Source organism: Falco peregrinus, chromosome 6, assembly GCF_023634155.1.
Source record: "Falco peregrinus isolate bFalPer1 chromosome 6, bFalPer1.pri, whole genome shotgun sequence".
Taxonomy (NCBI): domain Eukaryota; kingdom Metazoa; phylum Chordata; class Aves; order Falconiformes; family Falconidae; genus Falco; species Falco peregrinus.
In genome coordinates this window covers 57,056,259-57,079,836 of record NC_073726.1, presented here as the reverse complement: position 1 = coordinate 57,079,836, position 23,578 = coordinate 57,056,259, and the positions used below count along the sequence as shown (strand labels likewise).

The 23,578-nt window shown below is 44.4% G+C and overlaps 1 protein-coding gene across 4 annotated transcripts; it reads left to right on the top strand.

The window, feature by feature from the left end:
* TEF (TEF transcription factor, PAR bZIP family member) lies at window positions 1–22,951 on the top strand. Of its 4 annotated transcripts, none has more exons than XM_055807729.1 (5): window positions 1–316; window positions 11,018–11,344; window positions 12,775–12,995; window positions 13,648–13,859; window positions 15,670–22,951. In XM_055807729.1, exons 1-5 carry the CDS (start codon window positions 214–216, stop codon window positions 15,740–15,742), a joined length of 936 nt encoding a protein of 311 aa, XP_055663704.1. In that variant the 5' UTR covers window positions 1–213; the 3' UTR covers window positions 15,743–22,951. The 4 variants fall into 4 exon arrangements, with proteins under 4 accessions (XP_055663704.1, XP_005237463.1, XP_055663702.1 ...); XM_005237406.4 differs by having other exon boundaries at window positions 3–316; window positions 15,745–22,951; XM_055807727.1 differs by lacking the exon at window positions 1–316 and adding an exon at window positions 4,908–5,245.
* The last annotated feature ends 627 nt before the right edge of the window (window positions 22,952–23,578 follow it).

The following is a 23,578-nucleotide window of genomic DNA, read 5'->3' as shown; positions in this document are numbered from 1 at the left end:
GCCACTTCAGAGGGGGAGGTGAAGACAGCCGGACAAACTGCATCTCTGCCGGGCTGCTTCCCTTCTTCGTTTTTTCTCAGCCGGAGTAGTTTTGCAAGGCAGCTCCAGGTGCCACCGAGCCCTTCTCGCAGCGCCCAGGCAAGTGGGGTGTAGCGCTGGTGGCCAGGCGCCTGGCCCTCCCTGAGCCGTGCTAGCAGAGTCCCGGGACAGGACATGTCAAGCTGCAACAGCCCTGGGGGCCCCACTGCCCTGGACTTCCCGGAAGTCCTGAAGTCCCTGCTGGAGTACTCCTTACCCTGGACCAACAAGATGACAGGTAGGATCGAGGGAACACATGCTGGGGTTTCTGTTTTGATTTCATTTCTCCTTCCCCTCCTTAAGTTGCAAAGTAAGAAGGGGACAGAAGACCTTGTTTGCTGCAAGCCCTTCAAGGGTGTGTTTCCCCCAAGTGTCCAAGTCAGACAGGGAGCTCTGGCACCGAGTGTGTTGTGCAGCTAGGAGGAAAACCGGCAGCAATGGATTGGTTACAAAATCAGCCAAGAGTGCTGAGCTCCTGATCCTTTTAATCTCTGTGCTCAGCTACTTCTTGGAAACCCTCAAAGCTTTGTACACAGAGAAAGCTTGGGCACAAATCTCCATGCTGACGTAGGAGCGACTTCCAGGATTGCCATCCAGGTTGTCCCATGGTTAATAACTGCTGAGACTCCAGTTGTTGCCTCTTCCCAATCACAGACTGTCCCAGGAGCCAGGGCCGCACGGGGCAGGCTGACTCCATGCAAACTGCGTGTTTGGTGATGGCTGCAGTTGTTATCAGTGGAAAGCTGGGGTAGGGAACACAGCAACTGTGTTTCCTTTGCAAGAGTACTTCTAATACTCCTAGGTTTTCCCACTCTCTGTGCAGCATCCTAGAAAACAAATGGAAAGGACCCACCAGGAGTTTATTTCGTCTGGGCTTCTGCTGTGCTGAACACTTGGCTCTTGCTGGACCAACCACTTCTGTTACCAGGCATGCTCCAAGTGCCCATTGCACAACTCAGGGCTCTCTGATTTTGGATAGGATGCCACAGCCTTGGCAAGCTGCTTTTGGATTGTTGTGTTTTAATGTTCACTGCTGAGTGCTGGGGAGGTGTGTGGGAACACCTGGGCTCAACAAGCTCATGTCTAGGCATGAGTAAGTTGAACTTACAGAAACAAACATGCACTGAGCTCACCCGTCTGTAGGGAGTTGCTACCGGGACACACAGGCAGCTCTGCAGTCTTGAGGGGAGCATGACCCAGGAGCAAAAAAACCAGACACACAATGTGGAGAGGGACCCTGCTCTTGCTCTGGGGTCAATGGGAGAAAAGGCTGCTGCTGCTGCAGTGAGGCATTCATGGCAGGAAAGGCAGCTGCCTACACCTGCTGAAATACAGTGAGCCCTGTGGCACCTGCACAGCTCCCTGTGGAAAGAGGAAATAGAGCAAGGGGAGCTGCCATACCCTCTAAGGGGCTCATCTTGTCACATTGCTCTGCTGCTTCCACCTGTGAGCCTGGCTCTCTCCTTTGCTGAGACTTTGCCTGCTAACAGGCGTGTTTACATATCAGACAGTATGAAGCTGCATGCGGGGACTGGGACATGTTTTCTGAGCTGACTGATACCCAGGTAGAAAGCAGACCTGGCTGGGAGGAGGACTAATGGCCAAGGGAGGCTCACATGGTGCAGAACCTTGCTGTGGCTAAGCTGAAGTCTGACTGCCTCTCTGAGATCTCTGGTCTCCACAGCCAAGTGAATTGAGTTAATCCAAGGGAGGAGTGCTGGCAAGATGTATCTGTTTGGCAAGAGTTGGAGTTAGGGGGGTAGAGGGGAGATCAATGATTTGCAGAGGGAATAATTTCATCTTAACTCAGTGCGGCTTATTTGGCAGCTGAGGGAGCTGTTTTGTGGAAGCTTTCTTCCTCAGCCCTAGGACCACCCTGCCTCTCAGTATCACCTCCTGTAACCCTTAGAATTGTCCTTATTATGCCACCTCCCTCCCTAGCCCAGCGTTCCTGTTATAGCCCTCTTCCCAAGAGCTCAGTTCTCTCCTCCTGAGTCTCCATACCTATGTACCACTCATCTGGATTTGCCAGGTCTCAGGCCTCTGTCTGAAATGCGTCCTGCTATTCAAACTTCCCGGTGGGACTTGCTGTACATGTCCTGTGCCTAGCACTTGGCTGCTTCTTGCTTGCCTCCCTGCTGCATCAGAGCTAGGCTGTTCTGCATCATCTGGCCCTGACAGGACTCCCAGCAGTAACAGCCAAGGCTGCTGCATTCCTCTCCTCACATCTCATTGTCCTCCTCTGTTCCTTCTCAGCTGCAGAACAAAAGAGAAATTGTAAATATTCAGGCACATCACAGCTTAACTAAGAAGGTACAGCTGATGGTGCAGTCCCCGCTTTCTGCTGGCAGTGGCTTGAGTCCCTAATCCCCAGAGGAGGTGAGGAGAAGTTCTCAGAGCAGCCTCCCTCTGAACTGGCAGGGCAGAGCTGATGCCCAAGCAGGGTGATGTGAGAGGGAACCCACAGGAATGTTCCTCAGGAACTCCCTCCCTCCTGCCTTTGGGCCAAGCAGCTAACACTGTACAGGCTAAACCCTTTCCAAGCAAAGTCACAATCCAGTGGTGGTGCAGAACAAACCTTAGCACAGTGGAGCATGGGTGGAAATGTGCTGGAGGAAAAACATGGTCAATCTAAAGGGAAAAACCTTGGAGTAAAGGCTGCTGAGTGGTTTCAATAACCTCCATTCATATGGATGTTACCCAGCAAAGCAGCTGCCATTGAGATCTGCAGGGGGGATGTGCGCAGAGCTTGTTCCTTGAAGGAGTGCTGTACAGTACTGAGACACAGCGTCGTCCCTGGGGGGCCTCCAGCATCAACAATGGAACAAAGCGACCATAAGAGCTGTAACTGAATGGGAAGCCTGCAGCCTGCCCTGCTTTGGCTATGTCCCCTTGCCCTGTTCCTAGAAGCTGCTCCTTCCCAACCTCACTAGGTTGTGTTCTCTGTCTACCGCCTACCACTAGTTGGTTCCCAGGCAAAAGCATCAGTGTGAGCCCACTGCCCCTTGCCAAACTGTATTTGCCACCTCTGTCATGTGTGTGGTCTGACATCTGTCTTTCATTGCCCTGTGTGAAGTGGCATCTCCCTTTCACACATGTGCTTTTTTCTTCCACCAGCTGAGCTTGGCAAGGCAGAGGGAGTCTGTGAAAGGCAAGCAGCAGCCCTGGAGCACTCCGGGCAGCAGAGCATGACCTGTTCTGCCTGCTTCTTGCAGCTGGATTTATCAGCCTTGATAAACGATGCATTAACCCACGCTATTCCAGCCTGTATTAACAAGGTGGTCCTTTGCAAGCTCCCTGTCAGGCAGCATGTGCACAGGAGTTGTGTCAGGAGTCCCACACCTGTCCCATGAAGGAGGCAGCAGATCCAGCCTCCTAGCCTATGCAAGAGAAGGTGCTAGCAGGTAGGGCAGCTCCCTGTCTGCCCAGGTGGGATGGAGACATCCCCTGGTCCTCATTGCAGTAAGGCAATGAGGGAAAGCGCCTAGCCCATGCAACTTCCAATCCATTCCTTTGCCTTGGGCACGTGTGGAAGATTTCAGATTTCAGACCTGATTTTGTGTCACAAAGACCATCGGGGTTTATTAGCAAGAGTCAAGCCAAATTGTGCCCTGTGACCAAAATGAAATGTCTGAGGTTTGCAGATGGGCAGCTGAACCAAGCAGATGCCAGAGTGTCTACCTGGGAAGTCCCTTTCCTGCTAGCCCTTATGGGGACATCTCTGCACCTGTGGCTCTGTTGGGTGCGGATAGGGCTGTCCCAGGGAGGTTGTGCACCCTTTTCCTCTCCTCACTTGCAGCACTATATGGTAGGTTTGCTGTGTCCGGCCCTTCTGCAGCAAGAGGCAGCAGCTTGCTGACAGAAGCCTGTGGCTGTAGCATCTGTCACTCCTGCAAGAGTCTATTCATTCCGCAGGAGAAGCTCCTCTGTATCTGCCTGTGCTCTTGGGGATGAACTTGGCCACATTTGCTCCCTTTGAGCTCAGCAGCTTAAATGGCAGCACGGCATTCCTGTTGATGCAACAGGGCAACTGGTTGGGAAATCGCAAGGATTGCTGCGATGGTAAAAACTTGGAGAGACCCCCCGCGCTGCCCGCTAGCAGCCCAGCCGTGGCAGCAGCCGCAGTGAGGTCCTTCTCCCGGCGAGCGTTATATAGGGCACCGCTGCGGCTGCTGCTGGCGCCATGTAGGACAGCGGGAGATTAAATCCTGGTCATGTGGGAAAGGTGATCTCGGGGTCCTAAAAGGGGATATTGAAGGACCGGCTGCAGAGCTGGCACCGGCGCCGGTTCAGGAGCGGCGGGCTCCCGCCTTGCTCCCCGACGGCTGCCGCGGTTACGCGATCTCCGGGCCCGGGCCCACCGCCCTCCTGCGCGCCGGCCCGCAGGATCAGCCGGGCCGGGGCCGGGGCAGCAGCCTGGGCCGAGGAGGGGCTCGTAAGCGCCGTACGGCACGGGCCGCCGCCAGGTCGCCTCAGGCAGCGGCGGGGGGGCTCCTGCAGCGGGCACTGCTGCTCCTCCGCCGCCCACGCGCGCGCTTCCGCCCCCCCGCGCCTTCAGGAGCAGCTGGCGGTGACGCAACGCCGGGGGGAGGGGCGGGGGCGGGGCACGGCATGCTAATGAACCGCTAGCGCCCGCCCCTGCACGTGCCCGGGCGGGCGGAGGGCGCGTGCCCACGCCGGCCGCAGAGGAGCGGGGAGGGCGGGGCGAGCCGGCGCGGGGCCGCCCCCCAAGCGGCGTGGGCCAATCCGCGGGAGGGAGAGGGCGGGGCGGGTCCTACTTGGGCGGGCAACGCCCTGGCGCTCATGAATACTGAAGCACGCGCCAGGCGTCAGGCGGCTGCGCACGCGCCGTCGGCCTCCCGTGCGCCGTCTCGCTCCGCGCTCATCGTTGCAGACGCGTCCCGGGGAGCTGTCGTAGCCTCGCGCCGGGCGCTGCGGCTGCTGGCGACCGTTGCCGACCGTTGACAGCCCGCCCGCCAGCTCGCGGGGAGTATGCCCGGCCGCGCCGCGCACCAGGAGGCGGCGGCGGCGGCAGCGGCAGCAGAGCCCACTGCAGCCGGAGGCAGCGCGGGGGCCGCCGCGCAGCAGGAGCAGCGGGGCCTGGCGGGCGCCTTCCCGCTGGTGCTGAAGAAGCTGATGGAGAACCCGCCGCGGGAGGCTCGCCTAGGTGAGCGCGGGAGCGCGCGCAGGAGCGCGCGGCACCGTCTAACCTCCCCCCCCTCCCCCTCGCCCTCGTCACCCCCCCCCGCACTGTCTTCCCGCCCCGTGCCTCGGAGGGCGGGACCCGCCGGGTCACGGGAGGGGGGGGGGGGTGGCTGCGGTGTGCGCGGTGGGGAGAGGCCGCACACCCGGGCCTGGCGGCCTCCTCCGGTACGCCCCGCCATGCCCCCCGCCCCAGCTGTGCCAAGCGCCGCTAGCACGGGATCCCGGCCCGCCGGGCAGGGCGGGAAGGGCTCGGCCTCGCGGGGCGGTCGCCGCTGCCCTGCGCTTCTGAGGCGGGGAGCCGGCCGGCTCTCCGCCTCAGAAGCGCAGGGCAGCGGCGGCCGCCCCGTGGGCTGGTGTGACTGGAAAATTCAGCGGCTGCGACGCCCTTTCGCCTGTATTGAGGTGCCCGCTCTGGGCAAAATAAAATGCTTCAGGTCCGAGGGATGGGGTGGAAGTCAGGAGGTGACATGCTGGTTTTATTTCCTTAGCCGCCTAAAGCCCTCCCTGCTTTTAGGTGCGTTGCGAGGAGCAGGGATGAAAAGGTTTCGCGTCTTCCTTCACCTTAATTGCTGAAAAGTTGGACGATGATATGCATATACAGCAAATCCCTTCAGATAAGGTTTGGTGATAATCCATACGGGTATGACCCACTGCCTGCACATGCCATCCTCTATAGAGTGGAGCTGACTCTCTCCCACTGATGCTTATATTCATTGCTGATGGCACACTTTTTTTTTTTCTTCCACCTGGCAGTATTTTTGCCTTCCTGAGTTTGATTTTGAGGAACGCTCAGGTTGACCTGCACTGCTGTAATACCCAGTGTACTGCTGTATAATAATAATAAAAAAACGTCCTTATGCTTAGGAATTTTGAGATTGAGAATCATTTTTGGAACATCAGATGATATCTAGGGTAGACCACAGTGCAAGCAGGGTTGGCAAGATTGTTCCTACTGAAGATCCTAGTTAAGATCAATTTACTTTGTATGTCTTGCGTTGCACAATACTGTGTAAATGTATCCATCTTGTGATTCTGGGGTTTTTTTTTCTTTCTGTTTAAAAAAAAAATATATGTCAGTCTCTGATAAAGGTTTTAGTTGTGTTGCTATGGTGCAGGATGCTGCAGTACATAGAATCTCAAATCTACAACATTATAGGATTTCGTAAGATATTTCTGCACCCAGTTGTTTTTAAAGGCAATAGTGCCAGCAGGAGCAGTTTAAGTTCATGTGTGGAAACCATGACGGTAGCCGACTGGGATATGCTAACTTTGCTTAGGAGTGGTTTTATGGTCCAGATTCATGTGATCTGGCCTATGGAGATGTAAAATTTTAAAATTGATATGATTTTGAGGTAGTGCATTTTTCTAAAATTAGAAACACTTGACACTTCTACTAGATGACCCCATTCCAGCTTGGGAAGGTGTTAAGCTTGATTCTCTAAAGCTTGCTAGTGAGTCCATTGTATCTTGATTACCTCTCCCCATTCATGCTGTGATGAAATTCAGATTGTTCTTACTATTAAAATTTCTCAATAAGTCTCCTTAGTGCACCTTGTTCTGTTTCACTTCATACTTTGTGGAACTTGTGCTATCTGTTTATTTTGATCTCTGATGCTATTCTTGTTTGCATATTTGCAAGACAAAAGAAAGAAGCCTTCTGTGTTCGCAGGTAGTTACTCCATATTTACTAAAGACTTGTTGGTAGAAATGTCGCTTAATTGACTTCAGAGGATCCCTGTTTATTTTCTGTTCCTTCACAGTGTAGTGACAGCCAAAATGTTAAGTAATTACTAATTTACTAAATACAGTGGTATGTTTTCAGCAAGCTTTCTGAGAAAAGACCCTATGCCTTTTGTCTGGAACGCCTGTTGACCAAAATACTATTTTCTGCCTTTATTCTGTGAGAAACTGTATCAACTAGCTGCAGTGCCCATTTATAGTCTTCACAAGCTACCTGTGGGTTTTCCAACTGCTGTAGGTAATTTGATTACCCAGTGAGCCAGGAGGCTTTCTAACCCTTCTGAGCAACAGAGGAGGACATCCCGTTCCAACTGAATGCCATCTTGAATGCCCTGCCATAAGCAATGTCTGACTGGCCTTGCTCTAAGTTCTTGTCATGTACGTTGTAGGGATTAAATAAATAAAAAAAAAATTATTTAAAAAAAAAAAGTCCTGTGGGGTGAAGGAAGATAATATTGTGGAGCAGGAGTGCAGGCCTCTCCTATTAATAAGGAGCTGCTGCATACTCTCCAAAGGATGTCTTAATCACTGGTTGTGTGCTGCTGTGGCAGGAGGAATGCCTCAACAAACATCACAGTAATGGGCATCAGGAATACAGAACCCTATAACCTGTCTTGTTCCATTATCATAAGTGGGACTAAAGATTTATGGAGCAATTAGCCTTAGTCTGTATAGTGTTTTCAGTGTAATTTAACAATATTTTTTGATGAATGAAGGGAACTTTGTCAAAGAAGTGTTTGTTCTGTTTGTGGCTGTGATAGCACTTGACAGTTGTGGCCAAAATGACTTTTGGTCTGGGTTTGATTGGTTTGTTGGGTTGGTTTTTTTTTTGAGGAAAAACCTGGATGTGGAATAAAGCTTTTTCCAGGCTGCTACTTTTGGCTACAACAGCAGTATTTCCAACAGTTCAAGAACTGGAATGCTCTGCCTAAATTACTTACCATAAAGTAGTGACCTCTCTGTTAACAGCAGATGTACAGCCTAGTTAATAGGTCACAGTAGCAGAATGAGGGGGCTAAATTGGACATGAGCTATCAGCTGCAGAAGCACAGTCCAGATTTATCAGGGTGACCTTGAATCACTGCAAATGGAGCCTCTTAGGATACTGCAGCTCTGCTGTCAGGTAATACCTGTTTACACTATAAATATCTTAAGAGAATTAATGTTTCACGTCCCTGTGCTGGGGTGGGTAGAAACTTCCCCCTCAAGACAGAAGAAGTTAATTAGTGTTTATTAGATATTGTGCATCCAGCAGGATGTTATGCAGCAGAAGTAAAGATTAAATGAACTGAAAGCAAGCCAGTGGGAAAATGCCAATGCAAAAATGATCATACAAAGGTTTTATCTTTCTGTGTGTCATGTCTGAAATACATGGGCACCCAATATTCATGTTAACTTCTGCTATTTCAATTTGTTTTGGATATTGCTGTTAGAAGAAGGGGGGTGAGGGGGGAGAGAGATCGTAGCTAAACAAAGACAGCACTGGGGGGCCTAGTGCTTGCCAGTTGTCAACTTGTAGCAAAAGGGCAAAAAATTTCAGATGATCTTCTCACATGAAGGAAGGATGTAATCTGGTGTGAGCCAGGGATGACAGCAAGAAGTTGGAGAGACAACAGTCTTTTGAGGTTACAGAAGTACAGCAGGATGATGGTGCACATCTAAATGGCATTAAAAGATCTGAGAAGAGCCACATATGCCAGTGGTTTAGTCTTTTTGGCATCTACTGTCTGAAAAATATTTTTAAGCCTTATGTTTAGTCTACTAATCATTAAGGTTTCTATTCTCCTCCGTTGGAGGTGTTGTATTAGATGTTGCAAAACAAAAACACTGCTGGCTTGCATGTAAATTATGCCAGTTTTAGGTGGAATGGTACTGTTTTCAAGAGTAAAAAATTGTTTCTTTTTAGTTGACATTTTGACTCAGCATTCACAAGGGTTTTTTTAATCAGGTTGAGTAAAAAATAAAGTGATTTACAAAGAATTTCTTATTGACACTTGCATTTGTAAATAAAGACATCACCAGGATATCATCCATAATCCTCAATGTGAATCAAGGTTTGCTTGAGCTGGGCACTCTGCAAACCCTGGGGAAATACACAGTCCCTGATTCACAAGTTGAATGGAAAATGGTGATTCCAGTTTAGTGGGGTGTGCTTCAGTAGTCGGTGAAATCATCCTTGTAATACATAAGGTAGAGTAGATACTGTTTCTTTACTAGCTTCCAGTAGGAGCTGTTCAGAAACATTCAGGTTATTTGAATCATGACTGTTAACCTGCACATTTGCTTTGCCCAAGCAAAGGGTAGGGAAGTTGCAAAACACCCTGCAAAAAGGAGTTTATAGCAGGGATAGGCACTGAGAGATCGCGGCTCAGAGGCAGCAGTGTGGAGTGGCAAGGGGGAAGGCCAAAAGCTGCAAGGTGATGTTAGCAAAGCTCAGGTCCAGGAGCTACTGGTCTGAGTTTAACATGTTCTTTAGGTACTTGGTCTTAGTCCCCAGTCGGTGGCTGGTGAATATTTTCTCAGTTGTTTAACTGAAAATTGGTATCTTCCTTTGTATAAAATGTTCAGAGTACAGTAGATTAAAATGATAATTTACTTCGTATGGCAGCACTGTTCTTTAAGCCAGAAAAAGCTTTCAGTCTCAGTTCCACACCAGCTAAGGCAACAGCGGAAGGAATGCCAGTTCTATCAGAATAGGTTTTTATATAAATAGGCTTTTCTGATTTAGAGCAGAGTTTTACCCTCACTCCCACCCTCGATAAAGAAATATACTGCTTTAACATATTGTAGCCGGTCTGGAAAACCCTTATGCCAGAGTATATTTTGTTGGGCTAACCTGCGGGAATACTGGAGACCCAGACTGGTCCAGTGTCCCTAGAGTCCCTGTTCCGTTGAGCTGAGTATTTGTTGGCTTCCATGGTAAGACCCAGTTTGCAGTTGGTTATGGAACCACTGGTGACCATTCGTTTTGACAGCAGTGCTGGCTCAGTGCTGGTGGTGCTAGCACTACTTTTGCAATGCCTCCTTCAGTGCTGGTAGAGCTGCATGGCTCCATGGAGAACTGTGGATCAGGAAAGTGACTTGGATATTTTTCCCCCCCTTTTTCTGCCAGCTTATTTTTATCTCTTAAATTATGTAATTATTCCATAACTTGAGTTTTCTGCTTGGATTCTGTCCCAGACAATTGTTAAGATTCGGTAGCTATGGGGAACATAGAAGCAGCCATTTTTCTGTAATATGCGCACTGTAGCACAGTAAATGGAGAAAATGTCATCAGTCTTCTGTGGCTTGGGGGTGGGATGTGGGAGTATGCCTTATTAGACATCTCCCCAAAGAGTGAAAATTGTATGTAGGTACTCTGAGCTATCTATAGCAAATAGCATTTGGAGCTATTGCTTTGTGTGGACATGCTGAGTCATTTCGGAAAGAAGTGTTTCTAAAATACTGAACAATGGATATCCAGGTCTCTGATGTCCTGTAGACCTTTTGACTAATTTTCAAATTTATTCTGAAACCCCATATTCCTTTCTTGTTTGTGTCTAGATTATTCTTCTGCACCTTCTTTCTTTGTACATAGAAAAAACTACTCTGCTTCCTTGGAGTTTTCTTAATGGCTGCCCCTGTAATCCAACTTGCGGACACTCGCTTTCGCTGTCTTCCAAGATGAGCCTGTGAAAAACAGGCTGTTGTGCAGTGAGTAGCTAATAAACTAGATGCAGTATGACATCATGCTTTGGTAAGTTATCACAGCAAAGATGCAGGCCTTCAAGGCTACTCAGATATCTGTGGTCCAGCCATCACAGGGAGTCAGAGCATTCCATACTGAGTTACATATGAATATATGAATGTTGCCTTTCAACATCTGATTTTTCAGATCATGTCATGAGACAGAACTATAGCTCACTGAATTTCCTTTCATGGGGATTTTGTTACTCTTAAACTTTGAGCCTCTCCTGTGTTGCAGCTTGTACAGTGACCTACTTGTATCTTTCAGATAAAGAGAAGGAGAAGATAAAGCTTGAGGAAGATGAGGCAGCAGCTGCCAGCACTATGGCAGTTTCGGCTTCCCTTATGCCACCCATTTGGGACAAAACTATTCCTTACGATGGCGAGTCTTTCCACCTGGAGTACATGGATCTGGATGAGTTCCTGCTGGAGAATGGAATTCCTTCCAGCCCTACTCACCTGGATTTGAATCAGAATCCACTCTTGCCTGTGGCTGAGCTGGAAGGAAAGGAGTCTGCCAGTGTTTCCACTGGTTCTCCTGCATCATCCTCTTCCACTGCAGTTTACCAGCAATCTGAAGCAGCCTCCAGCACAGGTAGATGGAATAACATGGGGCTCTGAGGGCCTTTTGTTTTTCTTGTATTAAAAGGTGCCTCTTTAGGTCAAAGACCAGATGTGAACTTGTCAGTGTTAGCAGTGGCAGGTTAAGTAGCACAAACATGCTCAATGTAGAGCCTTAGTCTGTGTTTCAGTTCATGAAGATGCTGCTTCACCACCTCTTCTCCTCCTGGAAAAAATGATTGTCTTTGTGCGTAGTCTGCTTCTCTTTTGAAATTAGAAATGCTGAAACAGTGATGTACAGTATTTGCTTTCCTGGTATTGCCAACCTAGTGAGAAGCTGGACATGTTTCTCAGGTTATTTTACAACAGATTTGATAGTTTGTGACAAGGCATTTGTGCTATCTGGGTGACTTGGTCTGCTTGGGTGAACTTACGCTAACTTAATGTACCTCGTAAAACAATGCTTAATGGAACAACAATGAAGCAATGTTTTCATGCTAGCCTGTGAAATGTGAGAACAGACACTTGGAAAAGGTGTGTTAATGATGCAGTTTGATGTTCTGTGGTGCTTTGAAGTGGGAATGGAGGAACAAAGAAACAAAACTGTACTTAAATGGTACTAGGAAACTTCTGCTCTTCATTTGTAGTACGGAGATCTTCTCTATTAAAGAATTCAGCAGCTCAGTTTGCCCTAGATTTGGAGTGATAGCCATGATAGCCACTAAATTCACAGTACTATTTTATGAGTAGACTTTACAGAAAGCATTTTGCTCAGAGCCTCTTCGGTGAATCTGCAAAAGAAAAGCAAAATGTGGAACTTCAATAAGACATATGATGCAGCTTTTTTCTAGGTGGTATGTGGAAAAAAACCTTATTGATCACTATTTCAAATTTCACTGACATTTGCAATTCATGTGTATGAAGTTTATAAACAACAGATAAATATGACAGAGTTCATATGGACACTGTCGGTGTCAGACAGTCTGTTGGGACATTGGTTTCCATGTGGCAAAGTACAATACTGTTTGTATTTTGGCAAATCGTTGTCTGACCTTTGAATGTCCCAGTTACCAGGGTCTTGAGGCAGGCTTTTTTCTGTAAGGCTTCTATGGTATAAAACTCAGACTGATACAAGTTTCTTACTTCTTGCTCCTGTGGAAGGTGCTTCTTAAGTGTGTAAAGCATGTAGTTTTTGCCAAGGAAGTATTAGCTCTTGTCACACATCTGTTTACTTATGTCTGTCAGTTAGGCATATATTCCTAGAGTTCGTATGATAAACTGTGCTGTGTAGCTTCTATCTGTACCGGCAGCAGTACAGCACCAAGCACACCTTAGGGAAATGACAAATAATACTGTTAAATCTTGTCCACAGTAGGGCAATGAACAGAGATACCCAAGTCAGCTTAAGTCAGTTAAGTCTCTTCATCCTGCTGAATGTATTGTAACTTCTCCTGTTGTTGCCAGAGTCCCCACCACAAAATGAGAGAAATACTCCCAGCCCCATTGATCCTGACTGCGTAGAAGTTGAGGTGAATTTTAACCCTGACCCTGCTGATTTAGTGCTGTCCAGTGTGCCTGGTGGTGAGCTCTTCAATCCTCGCAAACACAAGTTTACTGAGGAGGACCTGAAACCACAACCAATGATTAAAAAAGCCAAGAAGGTCTTTGTCCCAGATGAGCAAAAGGTAACATTTATTGCTGCAAACTTCTCTAGGCCTTGATCAAAGTTTCTAACTCTTTGTCCAAACATTTTGACACATACAGCTAATGTGCTATACCTACGTGATTGGGTAGAAGCACTGCCAAGAACAGAATTGGCAAGTCAACTGCTGCTCATGTTGTTTTGTTGGTTTGGTATCATGAGATAATTGCTGGGCAGGAGCAACTTATCATGTTGTATGCAGAAATTAGAAGTAGAAGAACTATCAAGTCGCATCCTCATCAACTGCACTTTTGAAGGCTGTTGTATATGTTTGCCCAGCATTGTCTGATCCAGCTTTAAGCAGCCCAGACAATAGAACAGGTTGTTTTCTGTGGAATTTTGTTCCCAAATTGAAACTAAGTAAAGGGAGCATTTCAGATGGACAGCTTCTTAGTAGCCAAGTCTCTTAATCTCCCTAGTTCTGGCAGTGCACCTGGTTTATCCTAAAACAAGACTTGTGTAAGCATGAAATCTTACAGTACTGTGTTGCCTGCGTTTTGGTGTCAGAGCCCTGAAAACCAGTGAAGAAGAGTGTTCAATACAGCAGTCAGTGTGAATGTCATTATACAATAGAGAGGTGTCTATTTGATATAGTTAACAGGTTTGCATCTTTGTTACTTTACTTTTTGCTACAGGATGAAAAATATTGGACAAGGCGAAAGAAGAACAATGTGGCAGCAAAGCGTTCTCGTGATGCTCGGCGGTTAAAGGAGAATCAGATCACAATTCGGGCAGCCTTTCTTGAGAAAGAGAACACAGCCCTGAGGACGGAGGTTGCAGAGCTGCGCAAGGAAGTGGGACGATGCAAGAACATTGTTTCTAAATACGAGACCAGATACGGACCCTTGTAAGCACACCCCTTTTCCTTGTTAGGGCTCCTTGTTTTAGCCTCTTAGACTTCTCTGCCTTCTGTAGAGACTCCCAGAAATAAAGTTTATGGAGGCTTTGCCATTCTGCATCTACACAAAAAAAATCCCAAACAACCCAAACCCTGTTTCTGTTGGCACAAGTTGTTCAGGCCCTTTTCTGATCATTGTATTGCCTAAAATCTTAGTGTCCATATTTACAACTTTGTCTTTAACACTGATAGAGCATTTTCTGATGTCGTACAATAAACAGATTCACCTGCCTGGAGGAATAGATGTGAATCCCTCCTGAGTCGGCAGGGCTTTTGCTATCTGTTATAATCTCCATTTTAAGTGGAGAAAGAGCCTAGGAGACTCTTCTTGCTTTTTTTCTTTTTTAAACTCCTGCTCTTTTCTCCCTCTCCATCTTGTCACCCCTCCCAGTCAAATTGTAAAACATAATTTTAAGGTATAAGTAGATGTTGCTGGGCAGCATCATTAATTCATCTCCCATTCAGAGGCACTAGAAAGTACCTGTTGTATAGGGCTCTTCCTGTTGAAGAGGAATAGGGGAACCTTTAGGATGGGAAGACAGGAAGATACTCAATCTCTTTTAAAAATGGATCTATCACGTGGTTAATGCGCAAGTGTTATGCAGACCAGAGTCAGTGCAGTGTTGATTAAAATACTGCTCAGACATCTCGGTAGGTTCTAATCCTGGATAACTTCCAGAAACCAAGGAGAGAGAACAGTAGGGGGATCTCTCGCTTTACAGATATGGACAAAATAATTTGCTCTGGGTTTTAGGCTGTGTTTCTACCACCACCCCTCCTTTTTTTTTTTTTTTTCTGAAGAGGAACTTCCCCCTTGAACTGAGAAGTAACTGAGATTTAGAAAAAGAGGTCTGGCTCATTAGGCAGAACCTTGAGTCCTGTCTGTTAAGGAATTGCCAGTACCTCATGCTTCGGAAGAAGTTTTTTTGTTTAAGAAGCAAACAGGCACTGTTACTTTACTGCACCTTACCTGTTGTACAAGAGCTTGAGAAAGAGTTTTGGTCCTTTGCCTCGTGAACACTATGGAACAAGCTACACCCTCTCTAAACATGAACAGTTTACCTCACTGTCTCCTGTGTAGCAGCATATCTGGTCTCTCCATGCCTGCTGGTTCTCTCTCCAGCAAGTTTCCTGTTTCAAAATTAGCACACAAGACGTGCCCTCTTGGAATTAATCCATTCTCAGCACCAAGCACTACTTCAACAGTATGTGATGGTAAAAGAAAAAAATTTTTGTGGGATGTTGGGACCTTCTACATGACCTACAATTGCAAGAACCAGAAGCTTTAACGAAGTCTATGTCTAGAAGTCCTCTTAACAAGAGAAGCTATCTTAAGATAGTGGCTGTGTCAGAACTCTTAGGGTACGCTTCCTGGGCTGATATTTGTATTAGGGAGTCAATGTGGGATAGAAGATGTTTAGGCTAGTTTCCAGTTCCCCTATTGAAATCTGAAAAGTATATTTAAAAAGCGTTGGGGTTTCTTTTCTATACTAAAGACTTCTTGTCTAGTTTGTGTTTTAAACAGCGTGGAAATCGGTATGAGTTTAGACCAATTGTGTGTTGACTTCTTAAGGAAGTGAGGAGAAGCGGGGTCAGGAATCCAGAATGTTTAAAGTAAATGTATGCTTTGAACTGTCTCCCCCTCTGTTATGCTCTTAATTTGACTAGAGTGGCTCTTGATGCAGTGCTGGTCTAATTTCTTTCAAACATGCTAAAAATTGTCACCCTTTTCAGCAGGGTTTTTTTTTTTTTTTCACAGGGTGGTGTGTGGTGGTGATGGTGGGAAGTATGTTATAAATAAATTGTCACACTTAACACTTTGCTTTGTTTAAAGTGACTTATCTGATTCCGAGTGATGCAACTTTAAAGACTTTTAAAAACAAAGAAACTAAAAAGCACACATGAATCGCCAGTCTTCAGAGTGCGCAGTGAAATCTATGAGGTGTCCCAACACAAACAACTGACGATGACCCTGCCTGCCTGCTTGCCTGCAAGTACCCCATCTGAACTACCCAGGGCTGGGCATGATGAAAAGTGCAAAGTCTCCTTAATTCTGTATATGGCTTTCTTATCTATCTTTCTCACTGTAACTATGAACTACAATAAGCTTACTTACTGGGGTTTTGTCAAGACTCTCAAAGTTCATGTCTCAAAGTCTGTTGACAGCCTGTGTGAATAGTGACTCTTTGGTTTGGCGCTCAAGTGGAGGACAACAGGGAGTTTTCAATGAAAGTGTTTGTATATATTAAGAACTGCTATATTTTAAGATTTTTCCCTGCAGTAGAATGAATTTTATTTAATACTGCAGCTCACTTCTGGTACAGTGTAGCGTCTTGTGGAGTACTGAGTGCAGAATTAATGACATGAGGAAAACAGTCTGCAATGTGTGAGACTTCCAGTGCAGAAAAGTACAGCAGATGTACTGAAACAATCCAGAAAGCACCACAGTGTGCCATACAAAGAGTAGTAGTAAACCTCTATCAAATGACCCACGTAATAGTAAACCACTTCGGTTGCTTTCCTGCTCCACTGCTGTAACCTACCTTTTCCTTTGTTTCTTTTATGAAGGTTGCTTTCTTTTATGGTATCTTACTGAAACAATCTATCCTTCTGTTAACAATTTAGCAATCATGGAAAAGGTGCTAGTCTGAGCTGCTGATCCCCATGTCTCTTGGCAGTCTGAAATGACCAAATGAGTATTAGCTCTAGCAACACAATTGATATTAGCGGCCATATTAAAATTTTCTGTCTCAACTACATGAGAACTGTTTTATAAAACTGAAACAGCCAACGATTTCCCAGTTACAACAGGCAGCTTAAGTATCGAGACCCTTGTGCTGCTGTGGGAGAGTAGATGAGAGCTTGGACAGGTTGTGAGGATGTTTATTGTGTGTAGAAGATGGAGGAAGTAAGTGGAAGCTACTTTGTAAGAGTTTCATCAGTGCAACAAGGATCTACTCGTATTAAGGAAGCTTAAGAGCTAAACCTGTGTAGGAAGAAAAAGAGTATTTAATTCTTGGGAAAGTAGTACAGGGCCATGCTTGTAGCCAAAATGGAGCTTGTAAGACAGGAGTGTATTCATGCCTGGAGAGTGAGAAACAGCATACACCTCAAAAAATAATCTTGAAAAACATTCAGAAGCACAAGTGCTGGAATTATGAGGCACAACTAGTTACCAGCAAAGCTCAACACTGTCATGTTGAACGAGTATTTTGACTTTGCATTTAGCCAAGAGATTCCACCCCCAATTATAGAGCAGAAAGGCAAAGAGAAAAAGGTGCAAAGAAGCAGCTAATGTAAACTTCATTTTAAAAAAAATAATAAAAAAGCTAGAATGCATAACCTTTGTAAAGAGCATATGTAGTTATCGACCTGTTATTTTTAATGGACCATGTTCTGAAGTCAAGAAGGTGCTTTTAGCTTTTTTGCTAGTAACAAAAGTATGAGTATATTGTTTTAATTTGGGATTTTAAAGTGATGAGATAATCTTGGGGTATTCTCTTCAAATAAATGTATAGTTTATCTCCATGTTGCTGAAATATCAGCACATATCTTACCTGTGTCAAGTATTGCTGATTTGGGCTGATATTTTTGGTCTCTACTGTTCTTTGTTGTTTTATTTTGGTGATAAAGGCTGAACCTTGGATTCCAAAAAAAACCAACAGAAAAACAAAAAACCCACAAACCCAAACCAAACAACCAGCCCTGACAGCATGTAAACGTAGCAACTCTACTTGCATTTATCATATGTAAATTTCTAATTAGTTTTGAATGGCTGTCCTTGCAAGTCCTGCTTCCTGTTTAAATCACAGAGCTAAAGGGTGTATTGTAACTGGGCAAGGAGTTGCTAGTCCTTCTTTTGGGTCTTTGCTGCCTTACTGCTTCAGGAATATCTTTTAAATACTTACATATTGTATACAGGATTTGATTTTGCAGTATGTCATGCTGTTTTAACAGCAAAATATTCCATCAGTGAGATTACTATGTGTAATTCTATTAACTTTTCACGTTGTGTTAGAAGCCTACACAATGAAAACTAACAGTGAATGTTCATTAGATACTTTTCTCAGAGAAGACTGTTGGAAAACTCTTGTGCTTCCCTGTACGACAGTGCAAATTTGCACGTTCTGGGATTCATGTGTCTACAGGTTGCAAAACTGGAAAATTGCACTTTAGAGTGAGTGCGGCTTAACTTTTGTAGTTGGAGAAATATATATTTTTTTTAAGAGGCAACATCTTTAAAGATAGATGAGAAGGTAGTAACTATTTAAAGGAGTGTAGGTATTGCCAGACAAAAAATTATGTGCAATGCTGAATTCCTTTCTCAGTTTTTGCAGTCTCAGGAATTTAATCTTACTGCTTCAGAGCTCTCTGTTCCTCTCAGAATTATTAACTATATAACCTTGTTTCTTTGACTAGGATGACAATCCTATCCGTGACAACTTGGGTGTGTTTTCATAGTGGTTGTAAGACCACCAATACTCTTTTAGCTCAATTTGAACGTGAAAAGATGCTGAATTGATGAGTTTGAAGTTCTTTAGCCTTGGAACATGCTCTGTAGAGGCCATAAGTCTGCTTGATGCCAATGTACCCCATTCCAGCCCTAAAGGGACCATCTCCAGGGGGAGAGAATAAAGGGAGTGCACCTTTCAGCATCACTGCAGGGATTGCCAGTAAAGGGAGCAGGTTTTGACACAGCTGTACGTTCATTAGGAAGTGGATTGACACAGAACAGCCATTTCACAGTACTAACTTGGAAAATACATAAACTGTTGATGAGATTTGTGGGCAATGAGTGTTGTATTCTACAGAAGAAATAGGCTATGAATAAATGATGTGCAACATTTAATACAGTGTTGCTTTCATACATAGTCTTCTAATCTACTACACAGTTACATCTCTTACAATAATGCAGTTTTGTGTTTAAAAATTCCGTAGAAGCTCAGTCTTTTGCCTGTTGCCAAGATCTGTTCCCACTGAAGCCAGTAACAAAGATCTCACTAACTCCCACAGGAAAAAGTCTTTACTCTTGTGTGGCTATCGTAAAGTTTTAGCAAGCGCTGAAGTCATTGAATGTCTTTGCTTTACTCTAGAAGGTTCTGTGCTGGGATCAGATTGGATGGATCTCAGATTGCAGTATGTAATGTTGGTAAATCAGCACTTGCTGATTTACAGTTAGTGATAGTTTTGATATTCAGATAATCTGGATTCTGCTTTTTTTTTTCCTTTTGCCCTGCATGGACAGGGTGAAAAAGTAGTGTGCTATAAACTTGTGCTGGGAGAAGAAATGTTGTTGGTTTGTTTTTTTTTAAAAAAAAAGTGGATTTTTGCAGTTCTTCTAGTAACTTTTACTGTCTTTTCTGACAATTCTCCACTTCCCTGCTGTGCTTTTGAAAGTCCAAGGTGTTCTAGCTGTAAAAATCACTTCCAGTATTATCTGCAAGACTGCTACTAATTGTACTAAATTCAAGCTGGGAGGTGTAGTGAAAGGCCAGCAGCTCTAGGAATACTGTAATAAAACCACTTGGGTGGAAAACATATTTTTTTGTAGACAGCAGAAGTGAGGGACTCGCACAGAAGAGAATATTGCTGCTTCAGCCTTATAAGCCTCCTCAGCATAGCAGGGCTTTGTTCCTTGTGATCAGATGCCTTGATTTTTAGCGGAAATGGAGGTATCTTGGATCTTTGCAAAATCCAGATAGGATTTTGTTCACCCTCGTGGTTTTAGCTGCTAAACACAAAGTGAGAAATGCAAATTTGTCTTAATGGATAGATCTTACATTTTTGGCAACCTTCATCTAAATCCATAAACAGCACAATCATTTGCTAATGCTAGTGTTTTGCCTTTGTAGCTCTACAAGACACTGGCTGGCTTTCTAGAAGTTCAGATAATTACTTTGATCTGTATATCTGCCACTGTAATATAGTGGAGATGGATAAGTTCACCATGAAAGGCTGGGAAAATGGTGGAAAGAGTAGGTTTAACTAAACTTCTGTGGAGATACTGATGGAGAAATTACAATGAGTTTATTCGTGATAACGCAGACTTGCCATACAGAATGTATTTTCTTAGTTGGATAGTATGTGATCCCCTAGTGAGCTGCTTTTGGAATGCAAAGTTCTTAAAGTTCAAGCAGCTACAGGGGAAGAAGAATTCTTTGAGGAAGATGTGTGTATAGATACTTGGCAAAGAGAGTGAAGAATGAAAGCAGAAAGAGAATAGGGATGCATGAATCTGACCTGAGCAAGATTGCTAAAACTGAAGCTTCGCTGTTTACAATTTTAGGCCAATTTGGATCCCCTCAGTTTAGCATCATACAGAAGATATGTAGTTGTTTAGGTTTTGGGCATCTCCTTTTCTTGATCTCATTTCCACAGTACAGAAGAAAGTGGAAGGAATATATGGATAGGGAAGAGGAGAGTTAATGCAGAAAGGCATGAAAAAATACCTGTTGCTTTAAATGAGGGTGCTGTTGCACTGGGACTTGACCTGCCAATGTCAACTGATAGTCCTGTGTCATGAGGAAATTACTGTCGGAGGCCCCAATATTTTAAGGCCTCAATTCTGCTGTCACTTCTGCATGGGATGAGCTCTGTGTCTGTAGAGCACCCATGTGACTTAGCAGGATCTGTTCTTGAATGTGGAGCTCTGCCCAGGCAGTCAGCTGCAGAATTGTGTCCTTAATACACGATCAGTTGTAGTTATAAGGCTGTTTATATTCAATGTAATTTGCGTGCCTGTTACATAGCCAAAACCCTTGCTACTTCATTTTCCCAACTAAGGCATGAGCAGAAGCCCTTTGCTGTACATCATCTGTTTAAAAAAAAAAAAAAAAAAATTAAAAAAAAAGTGCTTCACATATGTCTAGTAAATTAAGGCATGTGATATTGGTCTGTGGGTCTCAACAAACTTTGCTTGTGTACCTGCCTGAATGTTTTCTTAGCTCTGCAGCTATGTCTCGGTGGGAAGGTATGGTGGGATTTGTTTTCTTGAGGGGGCACAGCAGCAGCTCACATCTGTCATGCTGTGGATGACTGCTTGCTGCTGGCCAGGATCATGGATGGATGCATCCTCTGCACTTTTATGTGAAGTTGTCTGAAATATGGTGATTAACATGATTATTGGAATACTGTATTTTGTATAACGTAGAACATGTAAATACACTTTTAAAACTAATCTGTTCTATGAAGTAATAAATAAGTGCTTCCATTGTAATACCTGAATATTGTTAATGCTTCATGTAGCTTGATTTGGGATTATTTTTTTTCCTAGAGAACTACAGAAATCAAAACAAAGATTGATGTTGTGGAATTCTAGTCTAGTTGTGATGCTTTCTATCAACAAGAAATGTTTTAAAAATAATACTGAGTTACTTAAGCAGAGAAACTGGGAATTTGTGGGAATGAATTCTCTTCTAGTCTTTCTTTAACAGTAGCCACTGATTCCATTTATAACTGTAACTCTTCCCATCCCGTTAGCTGGACAGTGGATCTGTTGTTTCTGAGTAGCACTTGGAAGGTGGCAATATTAAATTATTTGTAAAGCTTAGTGATTGAGGAAAACTAAAGTTGGTTGGGGGTTTTGTGTATGTGTGTGTTTTTTAAACTATTCTCTTTTGGCTCAAACAGATCTGTCTCTACCTTTCAGCCAGACTGCAGCAAGTTGCAATGAAACACGAGTGTTGCTGAAACTCATTTGTAACCTAACCTAGATAGTCTGCATCTTTATTAGTTCTATTGTGTACATAGACGACACAAGTATCCTGTTGTGGTGTGGAGAGAGAGAGAGAGAAAGTGACCTGAGGTTTTGCTGAGTACGTGTTCACTGAATGCTGCACAGCTGGAACTTTCATCAGCTTTCATGACCTCTGCTATCTCATGTTAAAAACAACAGTGGAGTGAGAATCACAAGCAGTCTGCTAGGAAATGTGAACACTTGGGTTTTGGGGAGAAAGTGAGATTGATCTATTTGCCTTCATCTAAAGATACTAGCTTGTGATGACACTTTCTGCAGCCACAACATAACTTCTTTGTCTTTAATGCTGTACTGGTCCTCTCTGGTAATGGCTGCATCTGCAGTGTTCCATAAATGACAAAGCCACAACATCTTTTGCAGTGGGCAGAGATGGTGGCATCTCTGTAGCTTTGTTTTTTCTTCTACTTTTTTTTTTTCTTCCCATCTCAGTGTCTCTAGGCTGTAAAATAGCTATGAAACAGCTAAGCATGTGTGCAGATTATTCAGAAAACTCTATCCCTGTAAAGCTTTTTCAGGGACATACAGTTTTTAACTAGGTAGATTGAGGGAACTCCTGTCTGCTATATTTGGCCTGAAATTCTGTTGCCTCTTGGGTAAAAGTTTTTTTGTTTTTTTTTTTTTCCTTTGCTTCAGGTGTGACACTGATCTGTCCCATTGGTTCAGTGGGATGGATGATAAATCTGCACAGTATTTATATAAGATATAAATCTGATCTTAGTTTTACTGCTTGTGAAGTTGTTTAATCTCTTGGATGTTTACTCCTTGAGGTTGTCTATATAATTCCTGTAAATGTAGCCGCTTTTTGAAGCGGTCCATCAAGTGCATTTGAGATCATCCTGACTGAAAGATTCTATAGAAGTGAAAGAGATAATAAAGATTGTAAAGCGGCTGGGTAAAATTGTATTGCCATAAACGGTTTTAATTTATATAAGGATCTTTTGTCCCAAACTGCTTATTTTGTACATAAACCTACATGCTCCTGGCAGCTGATGGTGAAAATAAAGGTGCTTAAACAGCAATCTAATGAGGAAAGGGCATTTCACTGTTGCAGAGTTGGTATTATTTTATATTTCCATTTATTACACTTTTTTAAATGTATAAACCACAGATTTGAATTCTCAAAGTCTTCGGCTTGGATTTTGTGAGTAGTTTAAATCCTCTCACCTCTCTGCTCATAACTGGTTTTTAAGAAAAAGAAAAGCTTTTGTTTAAAATGTAAAATTTTGACTGTATTAAATTCTGTTAGTACCCTTCCTTTTTAAGAAATAAAATGTATATTCCACTATGCTGAGATCCAGTAGTTTTGTTCTCTATATAGCATACTGTGCCCTGTACACCTCAACTGCCAGCGTTACACCTTCACTTTGCATTGAAGCTGGCAGATGCTAAAGCAGCTGATCACCTTTTAGGATTAGGTTCTTGCTGTGCATTTCCAGTTTGTGAACTGTTAGGTGTGCAGTTAACAGGCATACAATTCCCCACATTTTTCTTAAAAGTTAACTAATCCAGAAAATAACTTTGCAAGGTTTTGCACTTGTCCTGTAATGACTCTAGGTCGAGCTCTTTCAGGTAGGGGGAGAAATCTTGAGAACTACTAGTCAGCCACAGACACTTGGACCTTGCTTTGTCTATTACTTTGGGGCCTACAACATCCACAAAATAATCGGAATTGTTTATTTCATGGGAAGAAGTAAAGTTTAGAGTAAATAAGTTTTGACCATAAGGACAGCTTTCTCCATGCCTTTCCATTTTTTGACCTAAATCTTGGTTGGTTCCTTTGTTTGTTTGCTTTTCAAGAGCTGGTGGGCGAAGAACAATGTGGTAAGAAATGTATGTCTCCTGTATATTCACTGCATCTGACTGGAAAGCACAGCTTCCAGAGAAGGCTGTGTTCACTTTCTTTTGCTTCTTA